Here is a 19716-nt window from a genome sequence, read left to right on the forward strand (position 1 = left end):
CCCAGTGGATCTCAGCCTGAACCTTAGCACTTCCAAGTCCCTGTGGGTTGCTCAGGTGCATGGGTCCTGGATTCACTCACCTGAAATCCCACAGCTCTGCTCCTGAGCAGGGAAGAGCCAGGAACGGAATGAATGCCTCTGGGAAAAGTGACTGGAATATCAGGTTTATTTTTAAAACGCACCAAAAGCTGAAGAGAAAAGGTTAAAAGGGATCTTTTCCTGGGAATGCCGCAGTCAGTGCATTGGATAAATGCCAAGTAAAAAGAACCAGGAAGTCTTCATTGGGAAAAAGGCTGAATTAAACCAGATTTAATTAAGGAGAAGCAGGATACGGCCTCAATCAAGTCCAATCAATCAAACTGGAATCAAGGGGGTCGGGAATTGGCTCTGGAGGTTCCCTGAAATGGCAGAAAAGCAGCTCCACACGTTCAGCCCCTGACTGCGGAACGCCGGAGCCTGCCGGGAAAACGGGGCTCAATGGAATCCTCCAAAGAGCAGCTTCAAAGCTGCCTGTGCCAGGCGGATCTGGCTCCGAGCCAGCTCTGGGCTGGGAATAACCCATGGGAAGGAGGAGCTGTGTGAGAAGCATCTCCATGAGGAAGAAGCTGCTGGAGGGGCCCAGACCTGGAGTCACCACGGCTCCTCCTAAGCTGGTCTCTGAAACCATCATTAATGGAGCTCTGCTCCGATGGGTTTCCCAAACCTGGAATTTCCTCAGATTAGGAAAAAAGATTTGGATTAGCATCCACAGGAGAGAAATGTGAATCGGAACTGGAATAATGGTGATGAATCCTTTCCCAGAGCAACTATCGGGAACTAAACAGGAGCAACTGGAGGAACCTGGAAGCAAACCCCAAGGTTGGGATTGGAGCTGGGTTGGCAGCTCCGGCTCCATAGCAATTCCCAGCGCTCCCAGGACCATCCGGTCCCATTGTCCGAACCCCGGCCGCACTCAGGGTCCCAGCGTGTGCCCGGCTCGGTGCTGAGCCCAAGCCAGGGCAGGTTTCCACTGACACCAGTTCTATCCTCAGGGATCAGGAATCATCTGGCGACGAGCGTGTCTGTGTCCACGTTGTTGAGCAGGAAGAGCTCAGGGCAGGCAGTGAGGCCCAGATGGTGCTGGAAGAGGTGAAGGGCGAGAGTTAGAGCTGAGGCGAGCTCCCCCATCCCAGCCTCGTGGCACATCCCCACCTGCTGGGCCTGGAGCTTTGGGCTTTCCATCCTTCGGGAATCAAAGCAAAGCAGCGTTAAAGCGGCCAATCCATGGAACGTCGCAATGGGGAAGCAGCACTGCGGTCACTGTCACCTGCAGCATCACCCCGCACCCTCCCGTCCTTCATTAGGGGTAATTAAGAAGAGACCTGGATGGGATCTGCCCATGGAATAGCATCCGATTCCATAGAGCTCCAGGAAACCAGGCTGCCCCATCCCTGGCAGTGCTCAAGGCCAGGTTGGACACAGGGGCTCGGAGCACCCTGCTCCGGTGGAAGGGGTCCCTGGAGCTGGATTGGAGCTGGAGGAGCTTTAAGGTCCCTCCCAACCCAAACCATTCCATGACTCCATGGATGCCATCGGGGCTGGCGCAGCTCATGGTGGCTCCATCCTTCACCCTCTTGCTGGAGGCCACAGCCACAACGGACCTGGGAGCCCAGAGCAAGCACAGCCGAGGCTGGAGGGTCGGATCCTGCGGGGATCCCAATGGATCTGCTCCATCCGGTGGGCTCTGTGCGCTCTGGAGCCGCAGGGGCCTCCTCCACAGCAGGAATTGCCACCGGTTCCAAGCAGCCCCCCAAGAAATGACCCAAGGAGCCGAGTGGAAAAAGATCCATCCTTTAATGGCACCATGGGGCTCCACAAACTGCTTCCAAGGAGACATGGGGGGAGCAAAACTAACCTGAGCCTTAGGAGAAGCAGGAGGTGGGAATGAGAAGGCTCTGCAGTGGAGCTGCCACCTACAAGTTAGTACCGGCCCCTTGTCAATCCCAAATCCAGGAAAAGCAGAAGGATGGAATGCTGCTGGCTTGGGAAAGGGTAGGAACATCCTGAACACCCCTGCCTGGGATCAAACCCCTCATTTTAATGTCGGGAGCAATTCCCTGCCTGGGACCAGAGCAAGGCTGAGGAAAGGGATGGAATTTGTCATTAAATCCATGAGAGGGAAGCTTGGTTAAGGGCTGGAGCCCAGCGTGAGTGGGGCAGCCCTGGGAAACTCCATAGGGAACATCCTGGAGCTCAGCCAGGCCAAGGGCAAGCTCCTGCCCCTGGGTTGGGGCCATCCCAGCACAGCCCCAGGCCGGGGGGGACCTGATGGAGCAGCCTGAGGGACTTGGGGTCCCCATGAGGCGGCTTCAGGGAGCGCTTGAGCCCAGAACCCCCCCAGTGCGGGGCTGCACCCCCAGAGTGGGAGCAGCAGCTCCAGGAGGGGATCCTGCCCCTCTGCTGCGGGAAGGGGGGACCTGAGAGCAGCTCCAGGGCCTGGAGGGGCTGCAGGGAGCCTGGAGAGGGGCTGGGGACAAGGGATGCAGGGACAGGACAAGGGGAATGGCTTGAACCTGCCTGAGGGGAGACTGAGCTGAGCTCTGAGGCAGAAGCTCTTCCCTGTGAGGGTGCTGAGGCGCTGGCACAGGGTGCCCAGAGAAGCTGTGGCTGCCCCATTCCTGGCGGTGCTCAAGGCCAGCTCTGGATGAGCTTTAAGGTCCCTTCTCCAACCCAACCCCTTCCATGGTTCTGTGAATCCAGGAATCACCTTGGGCTCTTTTCCCTGTCCTGGGGGATGCAGGAGCAGACACTGTTTGTGCCACACCAAACCACGCCTTCCTGGTCTTTTCAGGTCCACAAAAGCACGTTGGTACCCAAACCACCTTCGTGGAGCTGAGCCTGTTCCGTGCCCAGCCACGGCTCTCACGTGCTCAGAGAAGGGGAACAGACCCTGGACACCCAATCCTCATGATCAAGACACCTAAAAGCACCCTGGGACAGGGGGTGTAACCCCAAAATCCATCTGGTGCTGGGAGTAACCACAGAGGGACTTTTCCGATCATGGAAGCAAAGCAAACCCCACTCTGTCCTGACAGCGGCAGACTTTGGATGTCCTCCATGTGAAGGCTTCTCCATGGAAGGGACTGAAGTCGTTCCATGTGGAGGAGAAGGGCAGTGGGAAGGGTTTGTAGTGGCTTTAGAGCAGGGATTAGCAAGTGAAGCCCTGGAGCTGCATTAGAGCCATGTCCCCCCCGGAGCAGGCGACCGGCATCCGCTGCGCTGGGACGTTCCGAGCCAGAAAGCAGGAATTTCTGAGGACTCTCACGAGTGTTTCCATGAATCACAGGCAGAGGGGAACAAATCACACTTGAACCATAAATAACCACGGACATCACAAGGCGTTTCCTTTGCTGAGCACCAGAGCCACGCAGCAGGTGAGCACCAGCAACGAAGAGCAAGGTTAATGCTGAGGATTCCCAACGTCTTCCCACCCCTGTGGAAGCTGCTTCAGCCCCGCTCTGACCTGGCAGGGAAAACCCACCCAGATCCAGTGGGATCTGAGCTGCAGCTCCAGCCTGGAGGAGGGCTGGGGGGTAGTGTCACCGTGTCAGTGCCTGGCGGTGGCAGCAGCCTTCAACCACCACCCAAAAGGTGCTTTTGGAACGTCCTAGCTTAGCTTTGGAGATGCTCCCGTGCAGCAGCAGGGATCCCCTGGAGCTCCAGCGTTCCTGCTGCGTGGATGGACGCGCGGAGGGAGGAGGGAGCTGGGCAGAGGAGCCTGCAGCCCAGCGGTAGTGTCTGGCCCCACGACCACGCGCTGCTCCCCAGCAGCGTGAGCAGGGGCGCTCAGCAAAGCAAACGTCCAAGTTTGAGTGTTCCAGCAGCAACATGCGGCCCGCCCCGCGCATCCAAGTGGGAATCCCCTCACCCCCCATTCCCTGTGCAAACTGCACATACGTTTGTCTACGTTCACACAGTAAACCATAGGCACACACTGGCTCTGATGGCTACTCGCTGTGCAGGGGCACCGGGGCTACTTAGGGGAGTGGGAAGGCGACTCCTCGCTCAGCAGGGTCCGGGTGACGCTTACCCTTGTCCCGCAGGCCAGGAAGGAGGCTCCCAGAGAGATCAGGCACAGCCAGCTCTGCAAGGCAATGGGTGCTGGGGTCAGGGGCTGCGGAGCCCACAGGCACCGTGTGCTCCGTGGGCACTCAGTTGTCACCTGCAGTAGCAGGAGTGGGGCTGGAGGCAAAGCAGCGCCTGACGGGTGAGTGCTGGGGGGAGAGGGAGCTGAGCGGGGGGCTTGGTGCCTTGGAGGGAAGGGATCATCTCATGGGAACCTCAGAGAGCTCAACCAGGCCAAGGGCAAGCTCCTGCCCCTGGTCCAGGGCAATCACAGCACAGACACAGAATGGGAGAGACCAGACGGAGCAGCCTGAGGAGAAGGACTTGGGGGGTTGGGTGCAAGAAGCTCCCCATGAGCCGGCTTCAGGGAGTGCTTGAGTCCAACAACCCCCCCTGCGCTGGGCTGCACCCCGAGAGTGGGAGCAGCAGCTCCGGGAGGGGATCCTGCCCCTCTGCTGCGGGAAGGGGAGACCTGAGAGCGGCTGCAGGGAACCTGGAGAGGGGCTTGGGACAAGGGATGCAGGGACAGGCCAAGGGGAATGGCTTGAACCTGCCCGAGGGGAGACTGAGCTGAGCTCTTAGGCAGAAGCTCTTCCCTGGGAGGGTGCTGAGGCGCTGGCACAGGGTGCCCAGAGAAGCTGTGGCTGCCCCATCCCTGGCAGTGCTCAAGGCCAGGTTGGACACAGGGGCTCGGAGCACCCTGCTCCAGTGGAAGGGGTCCCTGCTTATGGCAGAGGTTGGAGCTGCAGGAGCTTTAATACAAACGAGGCTGGGATTCTCTGATCATTGGATGATTTTACACCTCTGGCAGCACACAGACACCGCTGAGGACCATTCCAGCATCTGTGCCAACCTTTCACCTGCTGCAGCACTAAACTGAGGCCTTTTTGGGAACAGAGAGCAGAGGAACTGCTGAGGAGGTGGAAAAGGAACTGCTGAGGAGGTGGAAAAGGCTGCGCGTGGCAGCAGCAGCACTCAGCACATTCCCAAGCAAAAGCCTCAACCTCCACATTTGTTCTGACCCCACGGCTGTGAGGCGGGACACTGAACAGAACAGTGGGAAAGGCATCCCAGGGTCTGCTCCCAGCTCCAGGGAGCCTCTGCTGGAGCCACACTCACCAGATAGGCCACAAAGGACAGGTACATCACGCTGAGCACGGCAGCCCCAACGTACAGAGCCACGTGGTTGAGGGACATGACGTAGTCCACCACGAAGTACATGTTGATGCTGCAGATGAGGAGGATCAGGATCCCCCCCGCAATCTTCCAGAACCTGTGAGCGACACCAGGGCACAACGGGGTGAGCTGGGTGGGGGGGAGGGGGGTGGTGGAGATGCTGCAGGGCACAAGGTGAAGAGAGGAACTGAACGTGTGCCCGGGGCAGCACCGAGTCCCTCAGCACTTACAGTCCATTGACAAAGTCATTCATGACGCTGGGCAGGCTGGTGAAGGTCAGGACTGGGATCAGCGCGAAGGGAAGCTGGAAGAGAAGAACAAAGAGCCCAGATGTGCCAGCACTTCCCCAGCTATTGTGAGGGGACACAAAGGGACTTCCCCTGCCTGGAAGGAGGAAGCAATTTCTGACCCTGGTTGAGCCTCTCCACCTCCCCCAGGAGATCAGGGGCTGAGAGCAGCTCCTCCTGCTTGCAGCCTGGAGCTGCAGCACTCAGTGCAGGAGCCCGGGAACCATGGAGTCATGGAATGGTTTGGGTTGGGAGGGACCTTAAAGCTCCTCCAGCTCCAACCCCTGCCACGGGCAAGGACCCCTTCCACTGGAGCAGCTTGCTCCAAGCCCCTGTGTCCAACCTGGCCTTGAGCACTGCCAGGGATGGGGCAGCCACAGCTTCTCTGGGCACCCTGTGCCAGCGCCTCAGCACCCTCACAGGGAAGAGCTTCTGCCTCAGAGCTCAGCTCGGTCTCCCCTTGGGCAGGTTCAAGCCATTCCCCTTGTCCTGTCCCTACAGGCCCTTGTCCCAAGCCCCTCTCCAGGTTTCCCCTTTAGGCACTGGAGCTGCTCTCAGGTCTCCCCTTCAGGAGCCTTCTCTTCTCCAGGCTGCCCCAGCCCAGCTCTCTCAGCCTGGCTCCAGAGCAGAGCTGCTCCAGCCCTCCCAGCAGCTCCAGGTCCCTCTTGTGCTGCTGCCCCAGAGCTGGATCAGGACTGCAGGGGGAGTCCCCGCAGCGCGCAGCAGAGGGGCAGGATCCCCTCCCTGGGATGCTTTCCCCAGCCTGGGCACTGCTGCTCACCTGGAGGCTCATGAGGACGTTCAGGAAGTCGTTCATGCCCGTCAAGTGCTCCACGTCCTGGAAGATGGCCACTAAGAGCGTGGGGGTGATGGCGATGGAGCGCGTGAGCAGCACCCGCGCAAAGCGGGACCAGCGCAGGTTCAGGAAGCCCTGCAGAGACCAGAGCAGGGGGTGAGCAGAGAGGAGGCATCGGGAGCAGAGGAGGAGCGGGGCTGGGGCAGGGTTAGGGCAGGTCTGGGTGAAAGGGTGTTTTATGGAGCTGCCAGCCCGAGCTGCGGCGTGTCCATGGAAGGGGAATCCTTTGGCTGCGCGGGAAGGGAACGGAGCCGGGGGTGCAGGCACTGCAGGTGCTGGTACCTCCATGACAAACTGCCCCGAGTACGTCCCGGTCATCGTGGAGCTCTGCCCGGCCGCGAGGATCCCGATGGCCCAGATGTAGAGAGCAGCAGGGCCGAAATAACAGCCCAGAACTGCACCCTGGAGGAGAGGGGAGGAGTCAGCTCCCACTCAGGGAGCAGGGGAACGCCCTGGGGACCACAATAACCCCAGGGGGGTTGAGTTGAAAGAAGAGGAATCCATTTGTAGGACAGGGAAAAGCATTCCCTGCCTTGGGAAGCAGAAAAGGAACACTCAGGGGCTGCAGTCTGAACAGAGCAGGTTCAGGATGGATGGAAGGAAACGCTTTGTCATGGCCAAGCTCGTAGAAGAGGGAGCAAGGAGCGAGGTTGGATGAGCACCGTTAGCAATGGGACAAATGATTGTGCTTGTCCCAAGGGCTGGGCGCAGGGTCCCTAGGGTCTCCCCCAGCTCTGCTTTTGGGGATCTTTTTACAGGTCCTGGCCCTCACCACTCCCTGTTCACCCAAAGGGACCTGGAGCTGCTGGAGAGAGGCCAGAGGAGGCCACGGAGCTGCTGCGAGGGCTGGAGCAGCTCTGCTCTGGAGCCAGGCTGAGAGAGCTGGGCTGGGGCAGGCTGGAGAAGAGAAGGCTCCTGAAGGGGAGACCTGAGAGCAGCTCCAGTGCCTAAAGGGGCTGCAGGAAACCTGGAGAGGGGCTTGGGACAAGGGATGCAGAGGTGGGATGAGGAGTTTGGGCTTCCAGCTGGAAGAGGGAAGAGTTAAATGGGACATGGGGAAGTTCTTCTCCATGAGGGTGGTGGGATGCTGGAACGGAGAAGCTGTGGCTGCCCCATCCCTGGCAGTGCTCAAGGCCAGGTTGGACAAAGGGGCTTGGAGCACCCTGCTCCGGTGGAAGGGGCCCCTGGAGCTGGATTGGAGCTGGAGGAGTTTAAGGTCCCTTCAATCCAACCCATTCTGGGATTCCAAAGGGAGCAGATGCTACCAGACAGGGAGGGGGCAAGGTTCCTGCTCTGTGGGTCACTCACCCCTTTGTAGATGTCCACCTCCAGCGTCTGGTTGTTGTTGGGGAAGAGCGAGGAGTGGGGGCTGCTGGCGTTGACGCAGACGGCGTTCTGCAGTGAGCGACATGGGGACAGGGCTTGGGTGTGCTCAGGACCAAACACGAGGACACAGAAATAACCAGCACCCCGATCTTACCCCTCTCACACACAGAATCTATGGGTCTGCCTACCCAGGGGCAGGTGGGGCCGGGAGCTGCCCTTCTGCTCACATCACCCCTGGCTCTGCTCACACCAGCCCTGGCCCTGCTCACATCGCCCCTGGCCCTCCTCACATCACCCCTGGCCCTGCTCACATCAGCCCTGGCTCTGCTCACATCAGCCCTGGCCCTGCTCACACCAGCCCTGGCCCTGCTCACACCAGCCCTGGCCCTGCTCACACCAGCCCTGGTTCTGCTCCAAGAGCCCCAGGGTTTGGTCTCCAGCAAAGCCTCAGCCCCCACTCACCACATCCGCGTTGTTCTTCTCAAAGAAAGCCTCGGCGAAGACGGTCACCACGAAGATGTTGATGATGAAGGAGACAAAGAGAGCGATGCAGGACTCGATGAAGAAATACTTGTTGGCTTCTCGCACCTCCCTCTTGTTTGCACGGTTCACTTGCCGGGACTGCAGAGGAGATGGTGACAAAGGGAGCCTTGAGAGCCATGGAACCATGGATGGTTTGGAGAGATCATCCAGCTCCAACCCCTGCCAGGGGCAGGGACCCCTCCCACTGGAGCAGGGTGCTCAGAGCCCCTGTGTCCAACCTGGCCTTGAGCACTGCCAGGGATGGGGCAGCCACAGCTCCTCTGGGCACCCTGTGCCAGCGCCTCAGCACCCTCACAGGGAAGAGCTTCTGCCTCAGAGCTCAGCTCAGTCTCCCCTCGGGCAGGTTCAAGCCATTCCCCTTGGCCTGTCCCTACAGGCCCTTGTCCCAAACCCCTCTCCAGGTTCCCTGCAGCCCCTTTAGGCCCTGGAGCTGCTCTCAGGTCTCCCCTTCAGGAGCCTTCTCTTCTCCAGGCTGCCCCAGCCCAGCTCTCCCAGCCTGGCTCCAGAGCAGAGCTGCTCCAGCCCTTGCAGCATCCCCATGGCCTCCTCTGGCCTCGCTCCCACAGATGTATTATTTATACCAGACAGATTATTGACACCACAGGTGTGTTACCTGTATCTGTCCTTATCCTACACTAAAATACCAGGACATGGGTCACTGGGTGGGAAGGGAACTTGCTGGGGGGAAGAAACAGCAAGAAACTTGACCTGGGGTCAAGTGTCCCAAAGCTTTCCCTGTGCCAGAGCTCAAGCAGCTCTGGCAGGGGCTCACTGTGTCCCCACAGACACTTTCTGCCCTGCCCAGCTCAGCAGCTCACCTTGACCAATGCCGAGTGCAGGTACATGTTGTGGGGCATGATGACAGCCCCCACGATCCCCACAGCCTGCTCCAGCTGCGGCGTTCCGCAGTCCTGGCAGTACGGGACAAAGAGCCCCTGGAGCAGCTTCTGCTGGCTGGGTCTGACTGTGATGTACTGGGCACAAGACAAGAGAGGTGTTGGGTGAGTGCGGTGCTTTGGGTGCTCCTCTGGCCATAGGCCCCAGGCAGAACGTGGTAAAACTGGAACCCCAGCGTGGCGACTGCTCAGTGGAGCTGGGGGTGATGAGCTGAGCACAAGGAGTGGTCTCCATGCTGGAGAAGCAGCCCTCATACAGAGCAGGGCATGGGCAGGCCAATGGCCACACATCAGAAATGCAGCCCCAGCTTCAAAGGTCCTGAATTTTAAGGGTCTGCCCTGTGTTTTGAGGTGTTTGGGAGGGGATCAACACAAAGCACACAGGGTGGAAGGTACCTCGTATCCGAACGTGAGAGCCATGATGGTGATGAGAAAGCCAAAGAACGCTTCCAGTTTCCGCAGGCCTGTGGGAAGACACAAGCTCCATCAGCAAACTGAGAGCAGCTGCATCTCAGGCTGAGATTCCTGAATTCAGGAGAAGGAAAATCACCGTATTTGTCCAGGAAGAGAAAGACGAAGGTGTCAGCGATGGTGATGAGCACTCCACCCCACAGCGGGATCCTGCGCGACACAGAGCAGCCAGCTTAGCAGCCACCGCCACACCTCCCACGGGAGCAACTTGGGTCCAAAAGGACAGCTCCCTGCTGGGGCTGCACTCCAGCCTTCCTGACCAGAAGGAAGGACATCTGCCTGGGGCTCCTTAGGAAGGACATCTGCCTGGGGCTCCTTAGGAAGGACCTAAGGCCACGAAAGCTGCAGCCCAGCTCTGGTGGGTGCATTCCAGGCTGTTCTCTACAGCCACAAGGAGAAGAATCAGGCACCAAAGGCCAAGTCATCCAAGAGCTTCCACCATGGGGGTGAACCACCCGCATTAACTTTAAGGTTTAGGGGAAGTAAATGAGCGGGGTTTGGCACAGGCAGTGTCACTTCCCCAGTCCCAGAGGGGAGCACTCATCCCCTGCTGCCCTCTGCCAGCCCCAACTCACTTGCCCATAGACAGGAGATTGATGGCGATCGCTGAGCCGATGACCTCCTGCATGTCGGAGCCGATGATGGCGAGTTCAACCATCAGCCAGAGGATAATCCGAGGAACCTGGGGGTGAACGAGAGTCCAAGAGCATTAAAAAGAGGGAAAATGTCTCCATCCCGGAGGAGCTCGGGGCTGTGGTGCTCGTGCAGTCAGGAGCTGCCTCCTTTCCCTGGCCATGGCCTGGCAAAGCTGCTGCTGGACCCTTGCTGGCTGGCTGGGAGCAGAATTCCTGGTGACCCGTGGCAATCACTGCAGGAGGCTCCCGGGACATTTATATAAGCTCAATGACTCGCCTCATTGCAAGACAGGAACTGGGTGTCTCTGTGCTCGAGTGTTGGAACATCATTGCCATGGTGATGCTAATGACAAAGCCTCAGGTGCTGGATGAGAAACCTCCAACTGCACAGAGCTGGGGACATCCCTGACTTCAGAGAATCATGGACTCATGGAATGCTTTGGGTTGGAAGGGACCTTAAAGCTCCTCCAGCTCCAACCCCTGCCGCGGGCAGGGACCCCTTCCACTGGAGCAGGGTGCTCCGAACCTTCCCCACAGCCCGCTCCGAAGGGACAAGCTCACTCCTCAGCAGCTGAAGCAGGACTGAGCCCTCTTTTACACAAGCCATGGGGATTTCTTAAGCAAGGAAATGTAAGAGCCAGGAATGGTCTTGTTCTGAAGAGCCATTTCCCTTCTGGTGATCCCTAGAGCTTAGTTCACCCACGAGGACCTTCAGGAGGGAGCAGCTCGGTCAGGAAAGCTGGGATCCTGGCTCTTATTCCTGAGTCTGGCCCAATTCACTGGCAAATGCCAGGACATTCCCCCCACAGTTCAAGTCTTCCTCCAAATCTGCCTTTCTTCCAACCAGGAGCCAAACCAGAGGAGATCAATGTAGGCTTCTTGGACAGCAAAACAAGATCACGGAATCATCCTGATTGGGAAAGAGCTTCAAGATCCAGTCCAACCGTTCCCAGCCCTGCCAAGGCCACCCCTAACGAATGGCAGAGGCTTCGTCCCCACGGTGTGTGAACACTTGCAGGGCCGGTGCCTGCAGCCCTGCCCTGGGCAGCCTGTTCCAATGCTGAGCACCCTCTGGGGCAGGAATTGCTCCTCAGCTCCATCTAAACCTGCCCTGGGGCAGCTTGAGGCCGGTTCCTCTTGTCCCATCCCTTGTTCCTTGGGAGCAGAGCCCAGCCCCTCCTGGCTCCATCCTCCTGTCAGGCACTGGTAGGGAGCCATAAGGTCACCAGTGCCCAGTGCCGGGGCACAATCCCTGCCCTGGCCCTGCTGCCGCACTGGTGCTGAGCCAGGCCAAGGTGCTGGGGGCTGCCTGGGCACAAGGTGCTCATGTTCCAGGCCCCATGTGATGATGAAAACGAATTCCAGGCTCTGGAACGCTCCCTCCTGAGGAGGATTTGGCACCTCCTGAGCAGCACAAGCCCTTCGCGAGTCCCATCCAGCCCCAGCAGACAGAAGGACCCCGGGCGGGCCAGGGCACGCTCCCAGGTGGGAGCAGGAGGGCACTCACCTTCTGGTACTGCCGGTTGCAGACCTCGGCGAGGTGCAGCCCTGTCACCACCCCCAGCCGTGCCGCCAGGCGCTGCAGGAGCAGCCCGATCAGCGTCGCCAGCATCAGGACCCACAGGAGCTGAGGGAGACACAGGGGGGGGGGTGTGAGCGGGACAGGTCCCTGCGCCCCAAACACACCCATAGGAGTCACAGACCGCCCAAAAGACACTCATTGATGCTCAAAGGGTGTTTGATATGGACTGAAGCTGGCACAGGGAGGATATAACTGCATCTAGAGCAGGAGTCATTGTCAGAGGGCACAGCATAGGATCATGGAATGGTTCGGGTTGGAAGGGACCTTAAAGCTCCTCCAGCTCCAGCCCGTGCCATGGGCAGGGACCCCTCCCACTGGAGCAGGGTGCTCAGAACCCCTGTGTCCAACTTGGCCTTGAGCACTGCCAGGGATGGGGCAGCCACAGCTTCTTTGGGCACCCTGTGCCAGCGCCTCAGCACCCTCCCAGGGAAGAGCTTCTGCCTCAGAGCTCAGCTCAGTCTCCCCTCGGGCAGGTTCAAGCCATTCCCCTTGGCCTGGCCCTACAGGCCCTTGTCCCAAGCCCCTCTCCAGGTCCCCTGCAGCCCCTTTAGGCACTGGAGCTGCTCTCAGGTCTCCCCTTCAGGAGCCTTCTCTTCTCCAGGCTGCCCCAGCCCAGCTCTCCCAGCCTGGCTCCAGAGCAGAGCTGCTCCAGCCCTTGCAGCAGCTCCGTGGCCTCCTCTGGACTCTCTCCTGCAGGTCAAGAGCTCAAGAACCTCCCTCTCCCCTTCTCTGGGCTGCCTTCAGCGCAGCCCCACAGCACCCTGAGCTCTACACCACGCAGGGTTACATGGTCACTTGCAGCACCGACCTTAAACCCTGCGACAGCCCCGGACTGTAAATCCGACTCGATGTTCCCTGGATCCAGGTAGGCGATGCTCATCAGGAATCCTGGCCCCGTGAAAGCCCAGAGCTTGCGGAAACTGAAGCAGGATTGCTGTGGGGAGAGCATGGACACAGCACAAGTGAGCCCCGGACCCAGCCATGGGCATGAGGAATGGCAAGAGATGCCCCAAGGCTTGGATTTCATTTCCTGGTAAAATCCAGCCTGTTCTTTAATCCCATCCTGAGCTCTGCAGCAGTCTCTGCTCCTGATCTAAAGCAGAGTTCAGGACCTAATCTAGAGTTTAGGTGCAGGCTGTGGGACAGCCAAGGCCACACTCATGTAAATCCGGGTGGGAGATGATTCCCCCTGTTGCTGCAGCCTCCTCCTTGCTTAATCAGGAGCCAAGAGGGCACCTGAGAGGGGACTGAGCTGCTCCAAAGGCCACTCTGGCTCCCTTCCCCTGATAAGGGAACAAAGAACCAGGGTCCCCTCCCCAGGGGCTGCACAAAGACATTTCTTCAGCTCCAGCAGATCTTGCTGCTCCGGGCTTCCCAGAGGACAAATCCCATGGGATGAATCATTAACTGTGCAGCAAGGAGATCCCTCTCCCTCTTCGTTCCCAAATCTCCATCCCGCAGCCAGGCTTCCCTTCCCAGTGTATGCAAGAAGGGAACCAGCATGCAGGGGAATGGCTCCCAGGGGTCAGGGTTTTCCTGACCGGATCTCCCTGTTGGAGCAGATGGATCTCACCTTCTCATCCTCGGGGATGGGGATCTTGCTGTCGAAGTAGGTGGTGAAAGGCTCCTCTGAGGAGGCATCCGGTGGCTGCAGCGGGTTCATGCTGCTGGAAACGGTGCTGACAACTCCCCCGGGCTCCCCGGAGGCATCTTCTGCAGGGGAAGAAGGGGAAAAGGGAGAAGGAATGAGCCAGGATCCCTGGAAACACGGAATGACTGGGCAGGACCTGCAGGCAGGGTGAGAGGAGCCTGTGCCGCCCTCACATCGCTACAGAGGGCATCAGCCCAAGCTCCCCTGGGCTGTGGGAAGATTCCTGCTGGAAGGACCCTGCTGCCTGTGGGATCCTGGATTTACACCGGGGCCTCCCAGCACGGCTCTGCTCTGGAAGCAAGTGGTGCTCAGGACACCGCCAGGCAGTTTTCCCTCTCCTAAAGCATGAGGGGAGGGCAGGAGGGGCAGCCCTGATGGGTTCTAACCTCACCTCCTGAGGAAGGTGCCATGAGAGAGCCCGTTATTCCCACAGGAGATGTGCTGAGGCTTGGGCCACGGCCCCATGCCCCCCTGCCCACCTCCAGCCCAAAACCCCTGCTCCCGCTCGGAGGCAATACTCACTCCTGCTCTCCCTACGTGGCATCCTGCTCCAGAGCTGTGTCCTGGAGCTGCGTCCCAGAGCCTGGCTCTGGGGGAGGAGGCCGGGACCCAAGGGCAGCTTTTACCAAGTTACCTATTGCAACACTGGAGTAAACTGAAGGGGAAGGCTCCTCCTTTTCCCTGCCTCCCAAATCCCTCCCAGGGCTCCTGCCCTGCCAGCGGGGCATTTACATAAGGGATTTCGAGCCAGACAGGGATCCGGCTGCACAGGACAGGCTGGTTCAGGGCTGCTTCATCTCACCAAGGGAGGTGGAATGAGCCCCAGGCACCGAATCTCCTGCTGGGGTCACCTCAGAAGCCTGAAGCTTTGTGTCCACTGGGATAATGGAGCCTGCGGGTGGCAACGGGCACAGGGAGACCTTGGGGTGGGTTGTGCAGGACAAAGAAATGGATTAAATGGAACCACATCCCAGGCTGCACCCCCAGAGCGGGAGCAGCAGCTCCAGGAGGGGATCCTGCCCCTCTGCTGCGGGAAGGGGAGACCTGAGAGCAGCTCCAGGGCCTGAAGGGGCTGCAGGGAGCCTGGAGAGGAGCTTGGGACAAGGGATGTAGGGGCAGGCCAAGGGGAATGGCTTGAACCTGCCTGAGGGGAGGCTGAGCTGAGCTCTCGGCAGAAGGTGTGTGTATGAGCAGAGATGCTGTGCCATGGGCAGCCGTACCATAGGAAGCCTTCTGGTCCGTGTCGGAGTTCCCCATGGTTGAACCCTTCCAGTGGCCTGGAACCTGCTTTAGATCGGCCACGTCGGCTGCAGGGAGAGGAGGAAACATCATCAGGAAGGAGAATAAAAAGCTCCAAGAGAGGCACCAGCCCTGGCATCACAGGGACCTCCCCAGCCCCTTTCCAGCTCCAAAGGAGGCAGCAGGGCTGGGGTGGGGGGTTTAGCCTGGGATCTGCTTGGAAACTCAAACAAGAAGGGGGGAGCGGAGAGCCCGGGTTCTGGACGGTCCCTCTTGTGAAACTGCAGCTGAGGAAACAAAGCCTGGAATTTCCTCCATGTGTCAATAGCTCGTTCCAGCCCTCCCCTTCCAGGCAGGGCCAGTCCAGGGGCACCGCACCCTTCTCAGGGCAGCTCAAGTGTCCGTAAGGGCCCCATGGAACTCTTTCATTACGGGGCAGTTTCCAGTCTAAGCCCACGCAGGAAGGCGCTGGGATCTGGAGCAGGGCTTGGGATGAAGCCCTGGACCTGGCATCCTCCAGGGCACCTCCCAAGCTCCTCCAGGACAAGTCAAAGTCCCAGCACTCTCTGTTTAGGAAGGACTCAACCTTCCTCAAAGCCCATTGTCCGTTAACAGGAGATTCCCTTCCAGCACGGCCACATTGGCCCAGACGGCAAACACCAGCAAGGAATGCGCTTGAAGGGATGTGAACCCGGTTTAGGTCTCCCAGGATCCCACAACCAGGTCCAAGGTGCTTTGTAACCAGCCAAGCACCCTGGGCTCAGCCCCAGGGTCACTGCAGGCAGGGTCCTTATCTCTCCAAACAGGCTCGGGATTAAATCAAGCCCAGCGTGGATGAGGAATGCTCCAGGAGCATCCCACAGGGCACAAGTCACCTCTCAGGGCCACCGAAGAGGAGGAGTTTGCTTATTCCAACCCTTTCCAAATGATCCCGAGTGTTTGCTCAGGAATTCCCCCGGGTCACGCGGAGCGAGGTGCCCAAGGCCCGACATTCCCTATCCCAGGTTTCTGTGCTCCAGACAAAGCCACAGGTGAGGGGCAGCCCCTGCCCCTTCCAGGCTGGAACTGCCACCCGTGGGGAGAAACAGGGGCAGCCGCAGGCCAGGCTGGGCAGGACCTGCAGCAACCCCCTCGGCAGGGGTGGCACTGGATGAGCTTTAAGGTCCCTCCCAGCCCAAACCTCTCCGTGATTCCATGAATCCCCTGCCCCTCGGTTAGGACAGGAGGGGACAGGCACCACCGCACACAGGCCAGCCCCAAGGCTCACCCGCACACACTGCCCCTTCCTCACAGGCTCCTTCCTAAGGGTCTTCCATTACCCCCCCCCCCCCCATGTTTAGCCATGAACCCTCCTTGCCCCCACCCCGTCAGCAGGAGCGGCGCTCACCGGGGCTGAGTCCCACGAGAGCCTCACTTCAGGGCTGGAGGCAAAGGGGAAGCTCTGAGAGCACCGTTACTGAGCCACCCAGATGGGGGCTGCCCACTCATCCCAGCTGGGTGGAGCGGGGCGGGCTCCCTATCACCAGAGACAGCTCCCCCCGGTCCTGCAGGGCTCCGGGGACTCCCCCATGTGGGGCTCCGGGGACTCCCCCATGCAGGGCACCGGGGACCCCCCCGTGCAGGGCTCTGGGGACCCCCCCGTGCAGGGCTCTAGGGACACCCCCATGGAGGGCTCTGGGGACACCCCCGTGCAGGGTTCTGGGGACACCCCTCCCGCTGCTCTGCAGGGGGAAATGAGAGGATGAAGGATCACAAAGATTGGGATTTGTCGCTCCCCCTCCCTGTGTGAAGATCTTCAAGCAATCCCTCAGGAGCAGCCCAGCTCCCCACTCCCCCCCCCCCCCCCCCGCCTTTGCCTCCATAGCCGGTGTTCACACTCAGCCAACATTCCCCGCAGGAATATTCCTTGCGGTGAAGCAAAAAGCCCGGAGCAGAGCACCAGGAGGTCACTGCCATGGGAAGGGCGCTGCTGCCCGGACAGGGCGGGCAAGGGCTCCTCCTGCACCTCCGCCCTCCCCTCCCATGGTGGAACCATGGGCCCGGGGCCCGCAGCTCTTTCCTGCCGGATGGCCCCAAAGGCACCAAGGGCAAGGAGGAGCCCAGGGCTCCTGCTCCTCCCCAGCGCCAGGAGAGGTTCCTGCCATTGAGGTCCCTGCAGCTCATGGGAGGCTTTGAACTCGGTGGGGTCCCGTGAGGACAGCGTGGTCCTTGCTGCTTGCAGCCTGGAGAAGGCTCCTGAAGGGGAGACCTGAGAGCAGCTCCAGCGCCTAAAGGGGCTGCAGGGAACCTGGAGAGGGGCTTGGGACAAGGGATGCAGGGACAGGCCAAGGGGAATGGCTTGAACCTGCCCGAGGAGAGACTGAGCTGAGCTCTAAGGCAGAAGCTCTTCCCTGTGAGGGTGCTGAGGCGCTGGCACAGGGTGCCCAGAGGAGCTGGGGCTGCCCCATCCCTGGCAGTGCTCAAGGCCAGGTTGGACACAGGGGCTCGGAGCATCCTGCTCCAGTGGGAGGGGTCCCTGGACGCGCTCCGAGCTCCCCGCATCCCAACGCTCCCCATGGCTCCATCACTGAAGGGCAGCAGCCGGAGCCCTGGGGGCTGAAGCCACCCCGAGAGCGCCCTGGGAGCACACCGGGGCCGTGTCCCCGTGCGGGGACTTTGCTCAGGGCACGGCCACGGCAGCACCGGCGCCCGCGGCACCGGCCTCACCCCCCCGGCCCCGGGGCTCCCCTCGCACGCAGGCCCCGTTGAAGCTCATCCATCAATGCCCCCTCCGGGCCGTGCCACTCCAAACCGGGGGGGGGGGGGGGGGGGGGGGCACTCACAGAGCACGAGCGGCAGCCCCGTTCCCCGGGGGGGGCTGGACCGGGCCAGGAGCCCCCAGCGCCGCGGACACCCCAAGGTGACCGGGCCGGGCCCATGGGGGTCCCTGAGGGACCGCACGGGGGGCGCTGGGGGCCGCAGCTCCAGGCCTCCCCCCCCAGAGCGCCGCGGGGACCCCCAAACACACCGGATACCCCGGCAGCGCTGGGGTGGGGGCGATCCCCCCCGGCACACTCAGAGCCCCCCCCGGGGTCACCCCATGGGGGGGTCCCACCGGACACCCCCCGGACCCCGCGGGATCCCCCAGTGGAGCCCCCCCCCCCCCCCCCGCACGCACACGGGGCCCCGGCCGCACTCACCGGCTCCGCCGGGCCCCGCCGCCGCCTCATGCTCGGCCCCGCGTTGCCCCCGCTCGGGCCGGCCTGGCGCGGCCCGCCCCGTGACGCGGCGCGGAGCGACCGGCGACGGGGAGCGGGGAACGGGGTCCCGGCAGGCGGGGACGCGGGGCCCGGAGCAGGCCCCGGATCAGGGAACGGGACCCCGGGGGGGGGGGGGGGGGCATGGGCGGCAGGGAGGGGAACGGGCCCGGTGCAGGCCCCGGCAGTGGGAGATGCGGGCACCGGTGCGGCCCCGGGATGGAAACCGGGACCCAGGGAGCGGGACAAGGCCCCGGGATGGGGTCAAAGGAGCCCCGGTGCAGGGGGAGCGAGCCCCGGGGGGGTCACGCAGCCTTGGTATGGGGGGCACGGGCCCCGGGGAGAGGAACAGCCCGGGACAGGCCGGGCTCATTCCTGCTCCCAGGTTGTCCTTATCCTGCCCCATTCCCTGGCTCAGCCGGGAGCAGGAGCCCCCCGGAGCTGGGGAATGATCCGTGTTGGTTATCCCAGCGCAGCAGCACCTCAGGAGTGCTCTGGGGGATGAGTCTTGCTTTGGCTTCTGTTTGGTTTCTATCTGCTTCTTCCATAGGGAACGCTGCTGTTCCACAGAATTCCTCTTGCTCTGCACATTCCCATGAAAACCCGGGATAACTCACCCTTCACGGAGCAGAGCTGCGGCTCAGGGAAGGCAGCAACTCGCTGCCATCAAATAGAGCTTCCCCAGCTCCCATTGAACACAAGAAGTGCCACAGGGAGGTGTTCCTGACACAACCAAATCCTGGGAAAATGAGAAATATGGGAGATGGGAGCCTGGGGCTCACCCACAGAGAGGGAATTCAAACCCTGCATGGGCAGGCGAGTGCAGCCCGTGCCCAAAGCACCAATGGTGCTTTGCCAACAGCTTTTAGGCTTGATGCTGGAAAACCTATTCCCCAGTATCCCACTGTTCCCAGATGTGGGTGCTTTGGGATGAGGGCGCTGCCTCCCCGGCAGCAGCGCTCCCACTCCATACTTACCCAGCTCCAGGTTGTACTTCTTGGGCATGGTGCTGCTGCCGGGCTGGTTTCGGGGAGCTCCGTCCCACTCACTTAAATACGGGGCGTCCCCACCCTGGGGCAGCTCCGTGCTCGGGGCACGACTCAAAGTCTCCCGAAAACAACCCCATCTCCTTCGCCCTTATCGTTTGTCACGGAGCCATAAAGTGCCAGCAGCGGAACGGGGGGTTCATGGGACAACCCCGGCCCCACGGCAGCGCTGGGGCTTGGGGGGAAAGGTGGGTTCTGTGCTGCTGGGCACGGAATCGACCCGCGCCTCGATTAAAAGGCCGTTTGTGGAAGCAGAGTCCACGGGGCTGGTGGTAGATTAGAGCCCAACTGGCACTTAAGGGGCACTTGCAGGCGCTGGTACGTGCAGCGCTGATAACGGCACTCTCTTTCCAGCCTGGATCAATACCTCCCGTTATCAGCCGTGCCCCGGTGTCTGGAGCGAGCCCCACGATAACCCCACGCTTTCGTCCTTTCCTCGCCGCAAAAGGGCCCCCGGTGCCTTTTCCTGATAAGCAGGAGCTGAACGTGCAGCGCCCCGAGATGCACCAGGGCAGGGCCGCGGGTGTGCGTGACCGGCTCCATGCGCTCCAGGGTCCGAGGGAAGCGGCATAGAGAGGGGGGTTCGGCTGGGAAAAGCATCCCCAGGGATTCATGGAAGACAGAGGCGCTGACAGAGACCTGGAAGGAGGCCACGTAGGGGAGGGGAT

At 60.9% G+C, this 19716-nt stretch overlaps 1 protein-coding gene across 3 annotated transcripts; it reads right to left on the bottom strand.

The window, feature by feature from the left end:
* Window positions 1-281: 281 nt before the first annotated feature.
* Window positions 282-19266, bottom strand: SLC11A2 (solute carrier family 11 member 2). Of its 3 annotated transcripts, none has more exons than XM_065659700.1 (17): window positions 18980-19266; window positions 14748-14834; window positions 13450-13589; window positions 12685-12810; window positions 11802-11921; window positions 10235-10341; window positions 9739-9809; window positions 9585-9652; window positions 9111-9266; window positions 8212-8370; window positions 7732-7818; window positions 6706-6825; window positions 6349-6498; window positions 5511-5584; window positions 5224-5377; window positions 4070-4123; window positions 282-1119 (listed from the first exon to the last, which is right to left on the bottom strand). In XM_065659700.1, exons 1-17 carry the CDS (start codon window positions 19005-19007, stop codon window positions 1042-1044), a joined length of 1779 nt encoding a protein of 592 aa, XP_065515772.1. In that variant the 5' UTR covers window positions 19008-19266; the 3' UTR covers window positions 282-1041. The 3 variants fall into 3 exon arrangements, with proteins under 3 accessions (XP_065515772.1, XP_065515774.1, XP_065515773.1); XM_065659702.1 differs by lacking the exon at window positions 18980-19266 and adding an exon at window positions 17946-18050; XM_065659701.1 differs by lacking the exons at window positions 14748-14834; window positions 18980-19266 and adding an exon at window positions 14050-14163.
* Between the last annotated feature and the right edge of the window lie 450 nt (window positions 19267-19716).

The sequence above is a fragment of the Lathamus discolor genome, chromosome 23 (assembly GCF_037157495.1).
Source record: "Lathamus discolor isolate bLatDis1 chromosome 23, bLatDis1.hap1, whole genome shotgun sequence".
Classification (NCBI taxonomy): Eukaryota; Metazoa; Chordata; class Aves; order Psittaciformes; family Psittacidae; genus Lathamus; species Lathamus discolor.